The sequence below is a fragment of the Podarcis tiliguerta genome, assembly GCF_965153285.1.
Source record: "Podarcis tiliguerta genome assembly, chromosome: Z".
Taxonomy (NCBI): domain Eukaryota; kingdom Metazoa; phylum Chordata; class Lepidosauria; order Squamata; family Lacertidae; genus Podarcis; species Podarcis tiliguerta.
The window spans coordinates 32,742,411-32,764,737 of NC_139553.1; the positions used below are offsets into that span (position 1 = coordinate 32,742,411).

Here is a 22,327-nt window from a genome sequence, read left to right on the forward strand (position 1 = left end):
CACATGGTGCTTCTTGCAGCTTATTTCAAAGATTGCTCCTCCTTCCCCCCATGAAATGTTAATGATGTCACCTGCTTCCAAATTTCAGGGGAAAGATGGTGGCTTCATTGTCCGAGACTCCATCAGCAATACAGGAAAATATACAGTCTCCGTGTTTGGCAAGTCATCTGGGTAAGTATGGCCTGCTGATGTGGGAACAAGATGACCACGCATTACACTAGTCCTCAGTAAAAACCTCAACAGTAGAACAGATATGAGGATGAGCCCCAGGTGGAGGATAGCATCTGTTCTAGCCTCCTCCTGCTGCAACCCGCTAGTTGCTTGTGGCCCTCCTCTTCCCTCTGCCTGGCCCCTGATACCCCCCTGTACCTTCACAACAATAGATGAAGAGGAGAGAGCGAGATAATGAATGGGGTGCATGCTTGTGTCTATGAGTACCTGTCGGAGGTATGGGTGTAATTATATGGGGGATGTGGGGTTTGTGTGCATGAGGAAGATGGAATGGATGGATGGATGATGAAACGGAGAAGAAGGGAGAAAAAGGGGTGTCCCCGCACACTTTGGGCTTTGACCCTGCCTAGCACTTGCCTCCGGGGCAATGTGCCCTTTGACTCAATGGATGCCGGTTCACTAGCACACTTGGGAATACTGCCCCACCCCACCCCAGTCTCATATTTTGCAACTTTCCTCAGAAAATAGGGACATTCTGTTCGAGTCTGTACCTGACCTGCTCTCATCTGCCTACCTTATTACTTACAACCAGTCAAAATGTGGCTTTGCTTGTCATTGGCTCTGGCTCCACATATAGCTGCCACCGCTTTGGCTTCAGAAAAGGCTGCTCAGCCCTGTGCTGCCTTGCTTATCCCTTCCATCCTTCTCATGTTATGGCTCTTTTTGTGCAGCAGTGGTTGAAATCCATCAATGGCATTTCCTGGAATTATCGGTTTTCCTTTAGTCACACCTTAGGAGTCATGAACTCCAGAATTCATCGTTACCCTACTGGTCACTAATCCACAATTGATTTCACAGGGACCCCCAGGGGATGATCCGCCATTACGTTGTGTGCTCCACACCCCAGAACCAGTATTTCCTGGCAGAGAAACACCTCTTCAACACCATCCCAGAGCTGATCAACTACCACCAACATAATGCAGCAGGTGAGGAATGAAATGGCTGAGGCACAAAGATACTTGCCGACTTTTACGATGGAGATGGAGGTGGGGGGAGGGGAGGGATAAATGCCAACAGCTTGATAAAGGCAAAGAAGGTCAACAACGCATTTTAATTTATTACCCATCCTTTGCCCTAAGATCCCAGGGCAGGTCAAAACAATTTAAAATGCAGTTTAAAACTGTTTAAAAACTTATAATTAAAAAATGCAAACACAAAAAATAGTGTGGCTCTTGAAAATAAATGTTCACAAAGAGGTAGAAAGAGCTCCTACCCCTCAGAGGTTCCTTCCAACATTTGACTGAAATCTGCTCCACTGCAATTTGCACCTGTTGTGCCTTTTCCTGTCCTCTCAAGCAACAAGTTTCTTCCATCATCAGTTATTTGAAGACAGTTATCAGGTTTCCCCTTCATCTTCTATTCTCCAAATGAAACATGCCCAACTCTTTCAACCATTCCCCTTTGGGCTCAGTTTCCAGATATCTCCTCATCCAAGTCACTGATCTCTGGATATACTCCATTCTGCCAATGCCTGCATACACACCATACATTTAAAGCACATGACTTCTCTCAAAGAATCCTGAGAGCTGTAGTTTGTTAAGGGGACTAGCAAGTATGACTTCATACAGACTATACTTTCAAAGCACATTCATAGGACATGCTTTCCCTCAGATACCTCTCGACAAGGTAGTTTACCCCTCACAGATACAGTGGTACCTCGCAAGACGAATGCCTTGCAAGACGAAAAACTTGCAAGATGAAAGAGTTTTTTGTTTTTTGAGTTGCTTCGCAAGACGAAGTTCCCTATGGGCTTGCTTCGCAAGACGAAAACGCCTTGCGCCTTTTTCTTAAAACCGTCAATGCATTCCTATGGGAAACCGTCAATGCATTTCCTATGGGAAACTGTGCTTCGCAAGACGAAAAATTCACAAGACGAAAAAACTCGCAGAACGAATTAATTTCGTCTTGCGAGGCACCACTGTATATAATTCCCAGCAACCTTTAGCAAATCACAGCACCTAGAACTCTTTGGTGGGAGGGAAGCACATTTAAAGGTAAAGTATGAGCATAACTTGTAGCTGCACAAGGAGTAAACTATAATTCTCATGATTCTTTGAGGGAAGCAATGTGTTTTAAATGTATGGGGGTGTGCACAGCCAGTGTCCTTAAAATGTGGTTCTCAGATCTTGACACCATATTCCTGATGTGGCCTGATCAGCACAGGATAGAACCAAGCCATTACTTCTCATGTATTGCACACTATGCTTCTGTTTACACAGCCTAAGAGTGCATTAGCATAACTTACACAAACTGCACAATTTGGGCTTGTCATCTTGATGCTGAATTCGGATATCTTTAGCATAGAATATATACAGCTCTGTTTATAATATACAATCATACCTCTTGTTATGCTTGGTTCAGGTTACGTCTTTTCAGGTTGCGTCCCGTGGCGACCCGGAAGTACCGGAAAGGGTTACCTCTGGGCTTTGCCCCTTGCACATGTGCAGACACGCAAAATGACATCATGCGCATGCGCAGAAGCGGTGAATCGCAACCCACGTGTGTGCGGACGCGGGTTGCTTTCCTTTCAGGTTGCGAACGGGGCTCCGGAACGGATCCCGTTCGCAACCAGAGGTACCACTGTACATGGTAATACAATTTATATTGCTTTGCATCTATATTATTATGAATGCACTTCTTCAAAATATAATTGTTTTGATGCACCCTAGGGCTTATTTCCAGACTGAAGTACCCTGTGTCGTCGCAACAGAGAACTGCTCCTTCCACGGCGGGACTTGGATATGGTAATATTTGAATGGTCTTCATTTGGGATGTATCTGTATGTTGCACCTTCACCTTTACTGTCTTTCTATTGCTCCCCTGCAGTGAAAGTGGGCTTGGGATAGGTGAACCGAACAGCTGTTCTTGCTACTTTCCCCTCTGTATCAGCAGTGGGAAATGTGTTTCCCTGTGGATGTTGTTTGACTACATTTCCCAGCATCCCTGACCTTTAGCCATGCTGACTAGGACTGATGGGAGCTGGAGTCCACAAGTTGCCCAGCCCAGTTCTAAGAATCCTTCTTCCTACAATGATTCACACCTCACACTGTGCTTTGTGTTGATTCTAGGGGCATGGGAGATTGATCCAAAGGACCTAACATTCCTCAAGGAGCTGGGGACAGGGCAATTTGGGGTGGTGAAGCACGGGAAATGGAGAGGCCAGCATGATGTAGCAGTGAAGATGATCAAAGAAGGCTCCATGTCAGAGGATGCATTCATCGAAGAAGCCAAAGTCATGATGTGAGTAGCAAAGAATTTATATTTGTCTCTTTTTTTCTGGATAAATTCTTATTTCTGGGATAGGGATGCGGTACATTGAGAACACTGGACTACAAGTCCCTGGGGTGGTGGAAGTTAGAGCTGAGTAACATCTGCACGGGTGGTGGGTGGCGCTGTGTAGGGACGCGGGTGGTGCTGTGTAGGGACGCGGGTGGCGCTGTGGGTTAAAGCCTCAGCACCTAGGGCTTGCCGATCGAAAGGTCGGCGGTTCGAATCCCCGCAGCGGGGTGCGCTCCCGTTGTTCGGTCCCAGCGCCTGCCAACCTAGCAGTTCGAAAGCACTCCCGGGTGCAAGTAGATAAATAGGGACCGCTTACCAGCAGGAAGGTAAACGGCGTTCCATGTGCTGCGCTGGCTCGCCAGATGCAGCTTGTCACGCTGGCCACGTGACCCGGAAGTGTCTCCGGACAGCGCTGGCCCCCGGCCTTTGAGTGAGATGGGCGCACAACCCTAGAGTCTGTCAAGACTGGCCCGTACGGGCAGGGGTACCTTTACCTTTAACATCTGCAAGGCCACAGTTTCCCCATCCCTGCTTAACTGATCATACCAAGAATTAAGAGCACGTCTATTTTTTGAGCAGTCTTTCTGGTTTGCTACCACAAAGATTGCACAGAGGTTTGGATATATTTGGCAAACTGAGCATCAAGTCTGGTTTGTTTGTGGGGTAGTTATAAGTCAATAACCATTCATCCTGATTTCCCTGTGCAGTGGTTTTGCATCTTCCCTGTCATTCCACACTTTTGGGTACATTTCACCGTCACTTTCTTAAATTGCAAAATGTCTTTCTTTTAGTAAGGAGGATTTGTTGCTTTAGGATGAAAGAGGGCTTTTATGCATTTTTAACTTTGCAAACTGAAACGTCCTTGTACTGTATTGTGCTTGAAGCCCTCCCACAGAATACTGACAGTCTGAAGGTACGCTAAATCTGCTGTCTTCTGCATGAAAAACATGTGCTGAGAGACTGAAAGGGAACCAAAGGAGCATTTAGCCCACCGCCTCCTGTCAAATCTCCCATTTATCGGTTCCTCCACAGGCACAGCTATTACAGCCAGAGTCATCACCCCAAATGACTCAAATCAAAACACACAAAGATATCCAGTCTTTTTGAAAACCACAAGGATACAGAACCTGTGCTCCTCTAGATGTTACTGGACTTCAGCTCCCATCAGCCCAAGCCAGCATGGCCAGTGGCCAAGGATAATGGGAACTATAGTCTGCCAACATCTGGAGGGCAACAGGTTCCCCATACTCGAAATAGCAGAACATGGTTGTTGGTTTTTTTAGCATTTACTTGTGCTCTTGTGGAGAATAATAATAATAATGGAAAATGGGAAGGTCCATAACCCAGTGACAGAATATTTGCTTTCATGGCAGAATACCCCCATGGCAACTCCCAAGTAGAGCTAACAGAGACACCTGTCTCAAATTATCTAGAGCCACTGCTAGTCTTCGTAGAGAATTCTGAGGTATAAATGGACCAATGATGATTTTTCTTCCCCTATTGTGGAGAATCTCAAGAGGCAGCTTTCCATTCTGCCACCAAGTTACTGGGAATCACAAGTGGGAAGAGTGCTGTTGACCTCAAATCCTGCTTTTAGGGTTTCCCAGAGACATCCTGTTAGTCAGGGTGCTGGACTAGATGATCCTTTGGCCCAATCCAGCAAGCCTCTTCTTACGTTCTTATGATGTTTTCTCACTCCAGGAACCTCTCACACGAGAAGCTAGTGCAGCTGTTTGGAGTCTGCACGAAGGAGAGGCCAATACTGATCGTCACCGAGTACCTCTCCAAAGGTTGCCTCTTGACTTACCTGCGGGACACTCGGCGGTCCCTCCAGGGCACGGAGCTTCTAGAGATGTGCAAGGATGTCTGCGAGGCCATGGGGTATCTGGAATCCAAGCAGTTCCTGCACAGAGACCTGGTAGGTGATTGCTTTTCAACTGCTCCATATACAGTGGTGCCTTGCAAGACGAAAAGAATCCGTTCCGCGAGTCTCTTCGTCTTGCGGTTTTTTCATCTTGCGAAGCAAGCCCATTAGCGGATTAGCGCTATTAGCGGTTTAGCGGCTATTAGTGGCTATTAAAGGCTTAAGGGATTAGCGGATTAGCTGCTAAAAGGCTATTAGCGGCTTAGATCAGCTGATAAGAGGCTTAGATCAGCTGTTAAGCGGCTTAGCGATCAGCTGTTAAGCGGCTTAGTGAACAGCTGTTAAGCGGCTTGGGAAAAAGGGGTAGAGGGAAAAAAAACCCCAGGAATCGCAAGACATTTTCGTCTTGCGAAGCAAGCCCATAGCAAATTCGTTTTGCGAAGCACCTCCAAAACGGAAAACCCTTTCGTCTAGCGGCTTTTCCGTCTTGCGAGGCATTCGTCTTGCGGGGCACCACTGTACCCCTGCCATCTGAAGTATCTTGGGGTGGTGTGCCTAATAGGGAGAGGACCTCCTTGTTAGTAGCACCCTGGCTATGGAATAACTTCCCCAGAGAAGAGCACCTGCTTGTTGCTTGAGCTCTTTCCCTCACATTTTGAACGGAATGTATTATTTTTTTAAAGAAAAATCTGGCCTCTCAGTGCTGTGAACCAAGTCTTATTTTATCTTCTCTGCTGCTGATTGGAAAAGTGGAACATAGGAAACTTCATTTTACCCACTCAGACCACTGGCCTATGCAGCTCTATGTTGTCTACACTGATTGGCAGCCGCTCTCCAGTGTTTCAGGTGGGGGACATGCCCTGCCCTACCTGGAGGTGCTGGGGACTGATCCTGAGACCTTCCGCATACAAAGCAGATGCTCTACTACTGAGCAATGGCCTGGGTTTTGTGCTTTTTCTCTGCTAGAAAGGAGGTCTTCCTGCTGCATTTTGTTTTCTTATTGCATTTGTAATAACTGTATTTTGTAAGTTGCTGTTGTGTTTTATCCCTGCTCTGGTAGCCACCCAGCTAAAGTATGTTGAGACCATATTCTCTTTTATCTCTGCCACAGGCTGCTCGCAACTGTTTGATCAGTGAACAAGGTGTTGTCAAAGTCTCGGATTTTGGCCTCTCCAGGTCAGTTTGTGTGCATATGCGTGTGTAGGAAGCTGAGGTTGCTTAGCTTTTTCTCTGTTTAACTTTGTATATGCCTTTTTTCTTATTCCCTTTCTCATTATGACTGTCATTCTATTGTTCCTCCTCAGCCTCTTTGTTTGCATCCTTCACTGCAGCTGCCATTTCGGACTACCTCTTTTTATTTTAGGTTTGTTACCTGATTAAACAACTCTTAGTCGGTTATTATTATTTAAGACATAAAGTGCTTAACGTTTCCTAAGCATGGCACATATATTAAAATAGAATACAGCCCTGCTCAGAGGCCCACAATCTGACATGATACAAAGGAAAAATAAATGAGGAGGGAAGAGGAAAGCTAGCACTGGAGCTGCTGCTCCTTCTCCGGACAATGGTGGGAGGGAAGGCAGGCTGGTCTCTCGCCAGCCATTATTATTATTTTTTTCCTCATTTTTTTTTATTAAGGGTTTTCTTGTTTTACAGAAGTAAGTGTAATGCCTCGTTGTTGTTTTTCCATGTAACATTTTTACAAATCCATTTCATTTGTTGAGGCATTAGGGGGAGAAGAAAAGAAAAAAGAAAGAGGGGGATGGAGAGAGGGGAAATGGAAGGGGGTGGGGTTGGGTGGCGGTGTTTCTATTGTGTTTAATGTATGTAGAGTTTGGGGTCAGCGTTGTTTGTGTTGTTCGCTTGTGTTCCTTTGGTGGTGAGAGAGGTTGGGGTTGGCCTAGGGTGTGATTGTTTGCTTGTGATTGGCTGTGGTGATCTTTGTTTTCGTATGTGAGTGAGGTGGGTGGGTGTTTTGGATCAGGTTAGCCATATTGATTTGTATGCTGTTGGTGGATTATTGTCATTGTCCTGTTGGGCTGTGTATGTGATAAAGGGGAGCCATACTGGGGTGAAGGCGTCTTCTTCTGTTTGTCCCCGTGTCAGTTTCAGTTTATTAGTTAATTTTTCTAGTAGGGCTGTTTCCCATACTATTTGGTACCATTGGTCCATACTTACTCCTGACAGGTCTCTCCAGTGTCTGGCTATGATGCTTCTGGCTGCTGAGAGTAGGTGGGTTATGAGTTCTTTGTGATGTAAATGGGCATTGTTGTCTTGGAAAATGTTTAGTAGGGCCAATTCTGGGGTGATGTCTATTACTTGCTTAGTTATTTTACATATTTCTTGTATGGCTGTTGTCCAGAATAGTTGGATTTTGGGACACTCCCACCACATGTGGAGGTATGTGCCTGTGGAGATGCACCCTCTCCAGCATTTTGGTGAGGTTCCTGGGTGTATTAGCGCTAGTTTCCTTGGTGTAAGGTACCACCTGTAGGTGAGTTTCAGTGTGAGTTCTTTTCTTTTCGTTGATATGGATTTAAAGGGGGGTTTAGACCACATTCTGGTCCATTGAGTGGGGTTAATCTCATAGCCTATGTCATTCTCCCATTGTTTTTTGATTGCATCTAGGGGATTTGCGGGGTTTTGGAGTAGTATTTGGTATATTGCGGATACCGTCCCTTTACCGTTTCCCTTTGTTGTCAGGAGGAGGTTTTCGAAGGTTGTCAGGGGCCTAGTTGCTGCTGATTTTACTGTTGGGTTGTTTAAGAGGGCATGTAGTTGGTGTTGTGTTAACCAGGGCATTTGGGTGTCTTCTAGTTTGTCTTGTATTTCTTGTGTTGACAAAGGTTTGTTACTTTTATAAAAGTCTATTAGGCGATATAAGCCTTTGGTTTGCCAGGTTTTTATCTGGAGGTTTTGTGCTGCATGGTGGAATAATGGGTGGTGCGCCAGGGGGATTAGTGGGGATGGGGTTGGGGATAGTTTGCCTATTTGTGTTTTCCATGCTTTGAGCATGGTCTGTGTGTATCTGTTAAGTGTTGTGGGAATTTTCTTTAGTTTGTTTGGGAGGAGTGGGTATGTTGTGGTGCAGGTATTTTTAATTGTTTCCCTCTCTAGGTGTACCCATTGTTTTGTCTCATCTTCTAGTATATATGGGATTATATGGCGTATTTGGTTGGCATTGTAATATGCTTCTATGTTGGGGATTCCCCATCCTCCTTCTGAGGTGGGGAGGTGCAGGTATTTGGGGCTTATTCTTGGTTTTTTATGTGAGAAGATGAAAGAATGTATTTTTCTCTGCCAACTGCGAAGTTGGGTTGAGGGGATCCAGATTGGGAGGGCCTGGAATAGGTAGGTTAGTTTTGGGAGTGTGATCATTTTGATCATGGCTATTTTGTCTGAGAGAGTGAAATTCATGCTATTCCACCTCGTTAGGTCTTTGTTAATTTGTCGCCACAGGGGTTTGTAGTTGTGGAGGTACAATTTATTGAGGTTTCTGGTTATTTGTACCCCTAGGTATCTGAACTTGGTGTGGCAAAGTTTTATTTTGGTGACCTTCGTGAGTTCCTTTTGGATGTGAGGAGGGGTGTTGAAGCACTTTGTAAAATTTACCTGTAGGCCCGACACCATTGCAAATGTGTTGAGTTCTCTGATTAGGGAGGTTGCTGTGCTTATGGGGTCTGGTGTTGTGACCATTAGGTCATCTGCAAAGAGCCCTAATTTATAGGTTCTGCCTTTTATTTCCACTCCCTTGATGTCTGTGGCTGCTCGGATGCGGATTGCTAAGGGTTCCAGAGCCAGGATAAATAAGAAGGGAGACAGCGGGCATCCTTGTTTCGTGCCTCTTTGGATAGCTATAGTATTAGAATCCGAATTGTTAGTTCTGCATTTTGCTGAGGCTTGGGAGTATATTTGTTTGAGGATTTGTAGGAAGTTGGGGCCAAATTTCATGTTAGTTAGTACTGCTAATATGTATTTCCACTCTAAGCAATCAAAGGCTTTGAGGATGTCTAGGGACATAATTGTCAACGGGAGTTTGGTTGCCTTGCTGTGCTCGATCAGGTTCAGTAGTTTCCTGATGGGGTCTGTTATATTGCGGCCAGGGACAAAGCCAGTCTGGTCTGGGGCTATTAACTTGTGTAGGAAGATTTTTAGGCGGTTGGCCAAGATTGATGTGAATATCTTGTAGTCTTGGTTTATTAATGAGATTGGGCAGTATGATTCTACTTTGAGGCTGTCTTTTAGTGGTTTTGGGATGGAGACTATTTTGGAGTGGGTCCAGGTTTTGGGAATGGGGCTCCCTTTTATGATGTCATTGAATAGGCGGGTCATGTAGGGCATCAAGGGTTCTTTGAATTTCCTATAGAATTCTGCTGTGAAGCCGTCTGGTCCTGGGGCTTTGTGTGGTTTCAGGTTTTTGAGGACCGCATCTATTTCCTCTGGGGTGATAGGGCTGTCCATGAATTCCTGTTCCTCATCAGTTAGGGTAGGCATGGTCAGTCCTGCTAGAAATTTTCTGATTTCCTTCTCTGGTGGGTTATGGGAGGTGTATAGGTTGGAGTAGAATTCTGCAAATTCTGAGGTTATTTCTTTGGGGGAGAATGTTACCGTATTTTTTGCACCATTGGACGCACTTTTTCCCTCCTAAAAAGCAAGGGAAAATGTGTGTGCGTCCTATGGAGCGAATGCAAGGGGGAGGCAGGCGGGAAAAGCCCCCAAGAGCCGCACACAAGCTTCGTGCGCTCTTGCGGGCTTTTCTCCAGGAGGGAGAAGGGACTGACTGGCCGCATCGGTCCCTTCTCCCTCCTCGGGGAAAAGCCCCAAAGAGCGGAGCCCTCTTTAAAGGCTGCGCGGCTCCTGCGGGCTTTTCTACGAGGTGGGGGAATCCCCCCACCTCCCAGAAAAGCCAGGAGAAGCCGCGCAGCCCCTTTAAAGAGCGCACGGCTTCTGCGGGAGGTGGGGGAAGCTGCAGCAGATTCCCTCCTCCCGCGCTCCCTTTGAAGCGGCAATGTGGGAGGGGAGCAGCTTACACTCGTGTAAGCAGCTCCTCTCCCACTTTCCTCCTTCAAAGCAACTACGGAGGAGAGAAGGAAGGGGACCATGGATCCTCCGCTGCTCCGTGATTGCTTTGAAGGAGGAAAGTGGGAGGGGAGCAGCTTACACTCGTGTAAGCAGCTCCTCTCCCACTTTCCTCCTTCAAAGCAACTACGGAGGAGAGAAGGAAGGGGACCATGGATCCTCCGCTGCTCACAGGGATTCCTCCGTGATTGCTTTGAATCAGGAAAGTGGGAGGGGAGCAGCTTACACTCGTGTAAGCAGCTCCTCTCCCACTTTCCTCCTTCAAAGCAACTACGGAGGAGGGAACAAAGGGAACCATGGATCCTCCGCTGCTCACAGGGATTCCTCCGTGATTGCTTTGAATCAGGAAAGTGGGAGGGGAGCAGCTTACACTCGTGTAAGCAGCTCCTCTCCCACTTTCCTCCTTCAAAGCAACTACGGAGGAGGGAAGGAAGGGGACCATGGATCCTCCGCTGCTCACAGGGATTCCTCCGTGATTGCTTTGAATCAGGAAAGTGGGAGGGGAGCAGCTTACACTTGTGTAAGCAGCTCCTCTCCCACTTTCCTCCTTCAAAGCAACTAAGGAGGAGGGAAGGAAGGGGACCATGCATCCTCTGCTGGCGAATGCAGCAGATTCCCTTCTCCCGGGCTCCCTTTGAAGCAGCAAAGTGGGAGGGGAGCAGCTTACACTTGTGTAAGCAGCTCCTCTCCCACTTTCCTGCTTCAAAGTGGAGGGAATCCAGTGCAGTTACGAGCAGAGGATCCATGGCTCCGCTTCCTTCCCTCAAAGCAGGGTGCGGGGGTGCAGGGGGGAAAGAGGGCAGGAAATAGAGGCCGGGCAGGAAGACACAACCACACTTTGACCACTGAAAGTCCACCTCAGCCTCCCCAGATTTCCACTGAGATGGCCAGGCTAATCTCGATGGCCATAAGTCAGGCTCAGCATTATTAACTGGACTTAGATAAGCCATGGTTCCCCTTCCTACCCTCCTCTGAGGCTCAATTTAAAGCAGCAAAGTGGACAGGAGCCGCCCGCTTTGCTGCTTTAAATAGTTTAGTGCAACATTTGATTCAGAATATTTTTTTCCGTATTTTCCTCCTCTAAAAACTAGGTGCGCCCTATGGTCAGGTGCGCCCTATGGTGCGAAAAATACGGTATGTTGCCGTCTTTTTTGGTGATGCAGTGTATTCTTGTTTTGAGTGCTTTTTTCCTACATCTATTTGCTAGTAATCTGGAGCTTTTCCCTCCATATTCGCAGAAACGTTGTTTAGAGTATAGAATGTTGATCATTGTTTTGTTAATTTCTAGGGAGTCTAGTTCTCTCCTTTTTTGTTCTATAATTTTGAGGAGTTTTTTAGATCCTGTTTGTTTGTAGCGTGATGAGAGGGCTGTGATGTCTTGTTCTATTTTGCTAATTTTTGAGGAGGTTTGTTTTTTAAGGAATGTTTTCTCTTTTATGCAAGCTCCTCTGGTGACCGCTTTCATTGCATCCCATAGGAGGGGGGTTGTTATATTGTTTACATCGTTTTCCTTGAAGTAGTTTTGGAGGGTTTTTGTGAGACTCTCTCTAGTTTGTTTGTTTGTAGTTAGGATGGGACTGAAGGACCATGTTGGGGTGGTTTGTGTTCCTTCTCCTATTTTAACTATGACTTCTACTGGGGCGTGATCTGTGATTTTAATGTTACCTATGTTTGTTGATTCCACTGAGGGGATCAGACCCTGTGTGAGTAGAATGCTGTCCAATCTGGACACTGTATTATGGCGTCCCGATTGGAATGTATGGCTGGTGTCTCCCGGGTTTTGCTCACCCCAAATGTCGTAGAGACCCCTATTTTTTAGCATTTTTAGTAACTTGTAAGGTTTCCTAGTTGTTGGGGGTTTCCTTCGGAGGAAGGTTGCCCATGGGGTTGTAGGGTGGATATCTCTCAGGGATATACCTTTTATATTTAGATTGAGGTCCCCTCCTAGGATTGCTTCCCCTTCAGAGAAGGAGAGGAATTTGTTTAGTGTCTTCTGGAAGAATTCTAGTTGTTTCATGTTTGGGGCATATATGGAGCCGATTGTCAGTTTGATTTTGCCATCTAGTGTCCCTTTGGCGAAAATGAATCTGCCTTTTTTGTCCTTGAGGACTGTTGTGGCAGTGAAGTTCAGGTCTCTACTGAGTATTATGGCTACACCACAAGCTTTCCCTGAGCCTCGTGCGACCCACTGTTGACTGAAGCGGGGGTCGCTCAGGAGTTTGCTGCCTTTGGGTGGGTTGTGTATTTCTTGTAGGAAGGTGATGTGTGGTTTCATGGTGTTTATGTATGAGGTGATGCGTTTTCTTTTGATAGGGTTTCCCAGCCCCCTCACGTTTAATGTAATTGCTTTTAGGTTAGCCATCTTGCTTATCTATTGTGTGGGGCGATTCCCTGCCAACCCGTTTGGGTTGTCTTGTATCTCTCTCTTCGTGTTGTTTAAGGTACCAGTGGGGTTGCGCTGACCTAGGGTGTGGTGGGTGGGTGGCTAATGGGGTTAGAGTAAGGTTTGGGTTGAAGAGTAGGGGGTAAGTTGTAGAGAGTTTCCTATATGTAGTCATGTAGGTGTTTGTTTGGGATATTTTCGGCCATCTGGCATTTAGCTGGTTGGTCCTAGGTCTCAGCTGGTGTGGAAGGCCGTCTTCAAAGACAGGCCCTCCCCCCTGTTGTTTGCGATAGGGGGTGATCAGTGAGACAGTGTGAAGTGACTTTGTAACGTCGCTTTCAGGTATAAGGTTCATAAGCAATGTTGCCAATGTTATGAGCAACATTGTTGGTGTGTTGGGGTGGGGATGTGGGTGCTGGTACGCTCTGGTGCCACCATAGTGCTGGTTGGGTATCAGATTTTAGCCTGATTGTCGGTTGTGTTATTAAGGTTGGAAGAGTTGTTTTTCCTTAGTATGGAGTGTGGGGGTGTTGAAGGTGTGGGTGATGGGTAATGTGGTTGAGGTCGTCTGGACTGGTGTTGGGGTGGGGATTTCTGTGGGGGTGCGGGGCTGGGGGGGTGTTGATGGTGTTAACTAAATCTATGTTTTTTGGGGGGGGGAGGGGGGAAAGGGAGGGGAATCACCAGTCCTTCAGTTTGTGGTTTTTTTTTCTTGGTTGCTTCATTCAGCTGGGGTTGTTGTTGTAGGGTTGTCCGTCTGCGATGAATTGGTTTGGTTGATCTTGGTCTGGTTTCTTGTGTCGTATGGCCGGCGGGACGATTCTGCGCGTGATGCTTCTCTGTATTGGTTTACACTGTTGTGCCGCTTCTGTTGTTTCTTTTTCTTCTGTACCATTGTCCAGTTGCTTGCTGTTGTTTCCTCGTGGTTGGGGCTGTCACTTGGTGGGTTTGTCAGTTGCCATTCCGGTGGGAGGTCGAGTTCGAGGTTCTTTAGTAGTTGCAGGGTCTCAGGTATGTTGCTAGCCATGTGTTGTGTTGTATTGGTTGTTACAATGAGGCGGAAGGGGAAGCCCCATCGGTATTTGATCCCTGCTTGTTGGAGACGCTGGGTGCATGGGCGCAGGCTTTTCCTCCGGTTTAGGGTGTCCTGAGATAAGTCCTGTAAGGCCAGAATGGGGGTTTCTCCATATCGGAGGTTGGTTGAGTTTTTGAGGCTGTTCCATACCTCTTCCTTCTTTTTGTAGCGTGTGAAGCATACAATGATGTCTCTTGGGGGGGCGTTGGGTTTTGGCATAGTTTTTGGGCTCTGTGAGCCCTCTCCAAGTCATCTGCCTCAAGTTTCAGGTTTGGGATTGTGTTTTTCAGCCACTGTTTAATTAGGTCTGCTGGGCTTTTCTCCTCTGTTTTTTCAGGAAAGTTGCGGAAACGAATGTTAGAACGCCTATTTCGGTCTTCAAGGTCGGCTTGTTTAATTTTCATCTCTCTGTGTTCTGTTTCCATTTGGTTTACCAGTTCGTCTAGTTTATTGTTCACACGTGCGTTCTCCTCCCGGTATTGCTCTATTATTCTTTCTTGCATTTGGTTCTTGTTCTCTAGAGCTTCCACTTTGGAGGTTAGATTGTTGATTAGTGCCTGTATGGGAGCCATTGTGGCCTTCAGTGTTTCTTCTAATCGTGCTTCTAATCTTGCTTCCATTTCCCTCAGATCTCGTTTCGTTATTGGGTGCTCATCATCTTGAAGGGGAGTTACCGTCTTAGCATTGTTTGCCATCTCCCTGGTTGGTGTCTCCCTGATGGTTTTGGTTTGAGGTTGGCTTGGCGTCCCCTTGGGGTAGGGCGCGTGGTAGTTGGGAGTTGTGGCAGTGGTGGTTCCTGGGTATTGTTGGGTTGCTGAGCTGATCAGGCTTTGCTGGCTGGTGGCTTTCGCAGAGCGTTTGATTAGGTGGTCATTTGTGTCACTTCTAGCCTGTGTTTTAAGAACTTCTCTAGGATTTCTATAGTTGCCTCAGCACTGCCGCCAAAGCGCGGGGGGGGGGGGGGGGAGCAGAGATGGGTAGACGAACGGACAGACAGGTCGTATAAAAAGGGGGGGGGGTTAGCAGGTAGAGATGCAAGAGATTAGAGGAGTGGGGCCAGGGGAAGTATGTGTTTAGGAGGGGGTTGTATGTGCCCGAAAGGGGTACTGGGGTCCAGTTGAGGTGGAAGTTGGGGTTGGGAGTGTGCTCAGAAACAGAGACAGACAAGTAGGCTATATGTGAAGGGTGGAGGGAAAAGGAGGGAGGAAGAAGAAAGAGAGAAGAGGGGGAGAGGCGGGGGGGGGAGATTGGAGTGAAAGAGAGAGAGACAAAAAGAGTGTTGAAAAAAGAGAGGATAGATGGTACAGTAATATTGGCGGTGTTAGGTTGTAGCGGTGGTTTTAGCTATAGTATGGGGGGGGCAAAGTATGATGAATGTGTGTGTGTGTTTCCTTTAGGGGAAGGGGGGATGGTGAGAGGGAGGGGGGAGAGAAAAGGAGAGGAGGAGGGGGAAGGGTGGGGAAAGGAAGGAGAGGGAGGGGGGGAGAGGAGAGGGAGGGAGGGTGAGCTGTGGCAATGGTATGGGGGAAAGTCTTATTTTAAAAGAGGGGGTGGGGAGAAAGGGTTCCCCCCTCAAAGACTAACTGACAAACAGGCTAAAAAAAGGGGGGTTGGTTTTAAAAGATAAAAGGGATAGAAAACAAAATTGGGGATGGAAAGTAAGAGGTGAATAATAGGAAGGGGAAAAAAATAAAAAATAAGGAGGGGTGAAGAGAGAAAGAGAGGGAGGAGGGCAAAAAGGGAGAGGAAAATAAAAGGGGGGAGGGGGAGAGTATCAATAGCAATAGTTGTGGTATGGAGGAAATTTTTGTTTTAAAGGAGAGTGGTGGTCGTAGCTGGGGGTGAGAGGTTCCCCCCTCAAGAGCAAGCCAAGAAATAGAGAATAAAGGGCTTTAAAAAGAGTAAGAAGGGGGAAAATAATAATAATAATTGTGTGGTTTTTGTTAGTCTTTTTTAAAAACAAAAAAACAAAAAAAAAACAATAGCAACAAAAAACCCCACACACAATATTTCCCCCTAATTATTGTTATTATTCTTTGTTTGTAAAAAAGTAATTCAAAATGTACGGGTAAAAGATAAGAATGAGAATTAAAGGTAAAGGAAAAGGAAAAAAAAGGGGGGGTTGTCTTTCTAGATAGATAGATAGATAGATAAAGCTTTTTATTTATTTATTTATTTATTTATTAATTAAAAAAAAAAATTAAAAGAGAGTGGAAAGTCTGGGGCGAAGTGGCAGTCCCAGGAAACAGCCTGTGGTGGTTCAGAGCTGCTTTTTGGGTACTGCCATTTTAATTCTTAAGAGGGGAGTTTGAGGTGAAAATAAAGTGGGGTTTAAATTGAGGGTGTGTGTGTGTGGAAAAGTGTGTCTTTAAATAGTGTGTAGAAAAGGTAGAAATAAAAATAAAAATTCAAATAAAGGGTGGCTACAGCAGCAGTGGCCCCTCTTTTAAAAAGAAGAATGGTAAAAGTGGGTATATGGGGGGGGAATAAAAAAGATTATTATTATTATTATTTTAAAAAGGGAGAGGGGGAGGAAGGGGTTAAAAAAAGGATTAAAAAAAGAAAAGAAAAAAAAGGGGGGAAAAGAGAAGGGGGTAGCTTCTTCCTTTGTTATGCGGCTTTCCTTGCCGGGGCACGTGCTCACCTCTCCTCTTGTTTCCCCGTCAGCAGAGATGGGGGCAGCAGCGGTAAAGTTGGGGCTCCTTTTTCTTTCTTTCTTTCTTTCTTTCTTTCTTTCTTTCTTTCTTTCCTTTTCCTTCTTCTTCCCCCCCTCTTCTCCCTCCCTGCGTTAGCTCCACTCTCTTCCTGATTCTCTTATGCCTCGCCTTTATCAGCAGCAAGCCAGCTGTGCAACCTGATTCTCTGGGAATGCTGAGATCCTCCTTTGTCTTGCTGATATTAAGGTGCAAGTTGTTCTCTAGGCACCATGCCGATATTTTTTGGACCTCCCCTCTGAGCCCTCTGCCCACCTGTCCTCGCCAGCCATTATGTTCTTATGGAGAAGCAGGAGGTGCCCACCTAGCTGATAAGAGCCTTAGTTGTTTAAGTGCACAAACTTGCATATGAGAAGACACAACAGTTCTAACCGTTTTGACAGAAAGCACAGAGATGTCTTTTCAAGGAAGCATTTGGCATGGTTTGCAGTGCAATCCTATTAACTCAGAAGCTGCATTTGAGTTTAGTAGAGCTTACTCCTAGGCAAGTGTATAGCAGGGAAGGTCAATCCTTTTCAACCCAAAGGTCACATTTCCCTACTGGTCTCCTAGCCACAGAAGTCAAGTTTCTTTTCCCCCCAAAGTGGATGTGTTGTACCAGAGTGACAGAGCACTTCTGTTATGCAAACTTAAATTCCCTTTATGTGAGTGAATGTCTCCAACAACATACTGATAATCCGAAGGCAACCTTTTCTGCTTAAGAGAGTCTTGGGGGAAGGCACTTTAAAAGGATAGGATAATGATCGACTGATGGGAACACATATAATTTCCATGCAAACAAATCAGGATGAATGCGCATTCTTGTATAACCTTCCTGCAAAGAAGTAAGAATGGATGTGCATTGCTCAGTAAAGAGCAAACATTCTTTAATCTCCACAGAAGCTTTGTGCACACAAATTGGAATGGATGTTCATCTTGAGGAGCTTTTAGGAAGCACAAGATGCTGTAAGGCAACATATAAATTAGCACAACCAAAATCTGTCTACACAGGTACGTCTTGGATGATGACTACATTAGCTCCATGGGATCCAAATTTCCAGTCCGGTGGTCCCCTCCAGAGGTTCTTTTGTACAGCAAGTTCAGCAGCAAATCGGACATTTGGGCTTTTGGTAAGCTGAAATTGTGTGCCACTGATGTAGAACCTGGAATAGCCAGAGGATGAACTTTCTATGGCAGTAGATTTAAGGACAGGCAAATGAACGGAACCCTACCTGCAATAGGGAAGGCATTAAGAACACTGTGCTGCTGTTGTGATTTGCAGGTCCCAGAATAGATGTGAGGCCTAGGCCTTTAAGAACTCACAGTAAATCCTAGGGATAGGGAACAGTGTTCATAGGGCTTTGGGGTACATTTAATATACATACATTGCCATAGGTAAAGGTAAAGGGACTCCTGACCATTAGGTTCAGTCGTGGCCGACTCCAGGGTTGCGGCGCTCATCTCGCTTTATTGGCCGAGGGAGCCAGTGTACAGCTTCCGGGTCATGTGGCCAGCATGACTAAGCCGCTTCTGGCGAACCAGAGCAGCGCACGGAAACACCGTTTACTTTCCCGCCGGAGTGGTACCTATTTATCTACTTGCACTTTGACAAGCTTTCAAACTGCTAGGTGGGCAGGAATACACTGCCATATCTGCCTATAAATACAAAACAAGGAGACACTGGAGCTTAAACAGTAGAGACTTAAGAGGTGCTAAAGGACTGTAATCAATCCTCCATTTTTTTGCCATGGCCCATTAGGAGGCAGCTTCCATGTAGAACACAGAGGTCACCCCAAGATAAGGGGTTGAGCCAATGATTCCAAGTCCCATTATGGTGCTTTCCTGACTGACAGGTGTCCTGATGTGGGAGATTTACACCTTGGGGAAGATGCCCTATGAGAGGTTTAGCAACAGCGAGACCACTGAGCATGTGACCAAAGGGCTGCGTCTCTATCGCCCCCAGCTGGCCTCTGAGAGAGTCTATGCCATCATGTACAGCTGTTGGCACGAGGTAAGGCTTCCCGTAAACTGCCCCGGTTGCTTGCTTATTTATTAGCAATACTTGCATGTCACCCAGTAATGAAGTTCTCTCTTTTTACCATAAATCAGGAACTACAAATGGTAAAATGCAGTAACTCATTATTGCCAGACCCTGGGACCTCTGGAGGATTGGTGGCTCCTCTTGGCAATCCGCGTGGTTCGTGCTGAGTCACAAGTCCCTCCTCGTCCCCAGGATCTGGGCAACTGAGCCTCCTGCCTGGCTTGCCAAACTGTTATAAAAAACCCTGCTCCCTTTCCGTTATGAGGCATTCTGGAGCCCATATAGAGTCCTTAAGTGGGTTCCCTATTGGTAGGAGAAAATAACAGAGGCCAACCAGAGTATATTGAGAAGCAAAGTGGCTAGTAAGCCTGAACTTTATTCAAGGAACTGTTGCAACAGGGTCCCCACTCACCACACGCAGACCCCCCCCCCCAAAAAAAAAAAAACATCAGACAGAAGGAAGTAGTCTACAGCAGCTGAGGCGGTCTACAACAGAAATCCTGTTTGCTAGGATACCTGATAATGGTCACTGACTGCATTACCTTGGCAGCCTGGCCATTCTTTTGTGATGGTTGATACTTTAGTTCCTAAATCCAGGCCACAGGCTCACCCTATTCATACACAAATGTGCCCTTAAGACAGGATTTGCAAGCAAAAAGACAATGGGAAGGCTTTCTCCCTTTGCCTCCCTTACTGCAGAGGAATATTTGAAGTCATTGGGAGAGTCAAAATGGCTTCAGGATTGCTCTCCTGTACTACTTCAGACACATGGTTCATATATTTAGCTATGTGTGCATTTATGAAGACTTATTCTATATTAAAGTTCTTATAGCACAGGGGTGGAGTTTTGTTGCTTGAAATACAGCAGGATTCATTGATTTTGCTGTTGTTAGATGAGCATCCTTATAAATTTTGGTTTTATTGTATTTTTGTTCTATTTGTTTTTAAATAACTGACAAGCTTTTGGTATTTTATATGAATTGCTTGGATACATTTTTGTAGAAAGCAATGGATAAATGTAATAAATAATAGTACATTAATGTCTCTTAAGTAAACAACCTTATTGGTATAAGCTTTCCCCTCCTTTCTGTTCTTTTGCTCCAGAAAGCAGATGAGCGTCCCACCTTCCAAGTCCTTCTGAACCTCATTTTGGATTTAGCAAATGAAGACCCCTGAACTGCCATCATCCAGTCGCTCTTTTACTACTGCTTATTTTTGTATGTTCGCTCCAGAATTTCTAGATGGACAATGAATGGGTGGATCTACATCATGACAAAAGTAACTGGATCTATCAGACAATACCAGATTCTTTTCGTCTGCCTCGTGTGTAATAACTGGCTTGTATCTGAATTCACTTAAGTGCTAAAGAAGATCTAACTTATGGCAGCAAGTGCTGGTTGGGTACAATTTTCCTCTTCAGCAGAGTAAATCCCTTTTAATGCAATATCATGGCTCCTTACCTGTAACTTGAAATGGCATTATGGGATTCAAATAATTTTTCAAGGATGATGTAATTGTTTGGAAACTTGTTTTGCTATGATGAAATAACAATTACAAGAAATAATATGAAAATGAAATATATAAAAGGGAAATATACCCAATTGTTTATCATATTTCCTAGATACTTCTACCACCACATCTTGCTACCCTTTCCAGTCACCCAGTCCTCTGCCATGTGCTTTGAATGGCTCAAGATGCAAATTTATTTATTTAGGTTAACATTTTGTTTAAAAGGTTGAATTTACAGTTGCGCTCATGCACTCACACATTCCCCATCCCATAAATTAGATTTGGTATGCTGATAAATATTCCACCATGGCCCTTCTGCTGCAAAAGGAAGGGGAAAATCTCAACAAGGGGACGTGAATAAACTGAAGCTCCACGCCAGGATAATAAAGGAACTGTTTTTTTTAGAAACAAAATAAATAAAATCCTTCCAGTAGCACCTTAGAAACCAACTAAGTTTGTTATTGGTATGAGCTTTCGTGTGCATGCATACTTCTTCAGATACTTAAAGGTATCTGATGAAACGTGAATGCACACGAAAGCTTACACCAGAACAAACTTAGTTGGTCTCTAAGATGCTACTGGACAATTTTATAATTTATTTCGACTGCATCAACACAGCTACTTACCTGAATTTAGGACATTAGTGAGGGGAGGTGTGTGGCCCTCCAGATGTTCTAATTAAATTATTAATACTAATTGTCAATCAGAATTTGGTATCAAATGGATATGCAGGAGGGACAAAGCAATGTGTAAGATCAGTCACAGAAAATCAGCGTAATGTTAATGATTTTTATGCAAGAAAACACTACACGGTGAAGCTCTACACAGGAAGGAAAAAGATGTCATAGGATGTGTTGTGGACCGAGCCTCTTTTTCCTCATGGGACAGATACTATGCCCACAGTGTGTGTGTTGCAGGACGTGTGGGGGAAGGCTGAGTGGTTTACAACAGCCATTCAACAGAGGAGAATGGGAGGTTGGAGGCAGTAGCTTAAAACATCAATGTAATGTAGCTCACTTCTCCCTGCATTGCACAGAGCAGAGATGAGGTTGAGAGAGAGAGGCTTACATCTCCCACATTGCAGGATGCCAGGTGTGTGTTGAGGGTCAGAGCCAGAATTAATGGGTGCCCTGAGGGCCATTATCTCTGCATTGCAGTGCAGTGCAGTGCAGTGCAGTGCAGTGCAGTGCAGTGGGGGCAGAGGGTGTTTTGTGACATCTCTGCTGCAAACAGCTGCAGACAAGACATCTTGGGTTATGAATTCACTCCATTCGCAGAGATCTCCAATAATGCTCTTTAGGACATAAATTAAAAAATTGTCCAATAGTACCTTTGTTGTTGTTTAGTCGTGTCCGACTCTTTGTGTCCCCATGGACCAGAGCACGCCAGGCACTCCTGTCTTCCACTTCCTCCCGCAGTTTGGTCAAACTCATGCTGGTAGCTTTGAGAACACTGTCCAACCATCTCGTCCTCTGTCGTCCCCTTCTCCTTGTGCCCTTCATCTTTCCCAACATCAGGGTCTTTTCCAGGGAGTCTTCTCTTCTCATGAGGTGGCCAAAGTATTGGAGTCTCAGCTTCAGGATCTGTCCTTCCAGTGAGCACTCAGGGCTGATTTCCTTTAGAATGGATAGGTTTGATCTTTTTGTCATCCATGGGACATCCATGGGAATCTCCTCCAGCGCCATAATTCAAAAGCATCAATTCTTTGGCGATCAGCCTTCTTTATGGTCCAGCTCTCACTTGTTCTGGGTATAAGCTTTTGTGTGCATGCACACTTCATCATGCACACGAAAGCTTACACCCAGAACAAACTTTGTCGGTCTCTAAGGTGCTACTGGACAATTTTCTAATTTTTAAAATTTATTTCGACTGCGTCAGACCAACACGGCTACTTACCTGAATTTAGGACATTAGTGAGGGGAGGTGCGTGGCCCTCCAGATGTTTTAATTAAATTATTAATGCTAATTGCAATAACCCTATACGCATTTTCCTGGGAGCTGCATCATGTCTCTTCCTTCTGAGTAGGCGCGCGTGAAGCCGAGCTGCAGAACCCACCGGGTTCTTCTTGCCCGATGGCAACTCTACACGCCCCCCCCCCATGCCGTAGCTCTATGGCCTCTCGCGCGCGCACAGCTCCGCCCACCGCCGGAAAGAGGAGGCGCACTCGCCGAT

At 45.7% G+C, this 22,327-nt stretch overlaps 1 protein-coding gene and 1 long non-coding RNA gene across 4 annotated transcripts in view; one reads left to right on the top strand and one right to left on the bottom strand.

The window, feature by feature from the left end:
* BTK (Bruton tyrosine kinase) overlaps positions 1-20,241 on the top strand; it is a 48,284-nt gene extending 28,043 nt beyond the window's left edge. For all 3 annotated transcript variants that reach the window (XM_083424329.1, XM_083424330.1, XM_083424328.1), the window contains 9 exons: positions 89-171; positions 1,030-1,157; positions 2,901-2,975; positions 3,300-3,471; positions 5,212-5,428; positions 6,486-6,550; positions 17,616-17,734; positions 18,458-18,615; positions 19,750-20,241. In XM_083424329.1, coding sequence (XP_083280455.1) covers positions 89-171; positions 1,030-1,157; positions 2,901-2,975; positions 3,300-3,471; positions 5,212-5,428; positions 6,486-6,550; positions 17,616-17,734; positions 18,458-18,615; positions 19,750-19,821 — 1,089 coding nt within the window. In that variant the 3' untranslated portion in view covers positions 19,822-20,241. The remainder of the gene's footprint in view (positions 1-88; positions 172-1,029; positions 1,158-2,900; positions 2,976-3,299; positions 3,472-5,211; positions 5,429-6,485; positions 6,551-17,615; positions 17,735-18,457; positions 18,616-19,749) is intronic.
* Positions 114-22,268, bottom strand: LOC310669904. Its single transcript, XR_014507453.1, has 3 exons — positions 22,051-22,268; positions 758-931; positions 114-185 (listed from the first exon to the last, which is right to left on the bottom strand). It is a non-coding gene; the product is annotated as an uncharacterized lncRNA (long non-coding RNA).
* Positions 22,269-22,327: the final 59 nt, after the last annotated feature.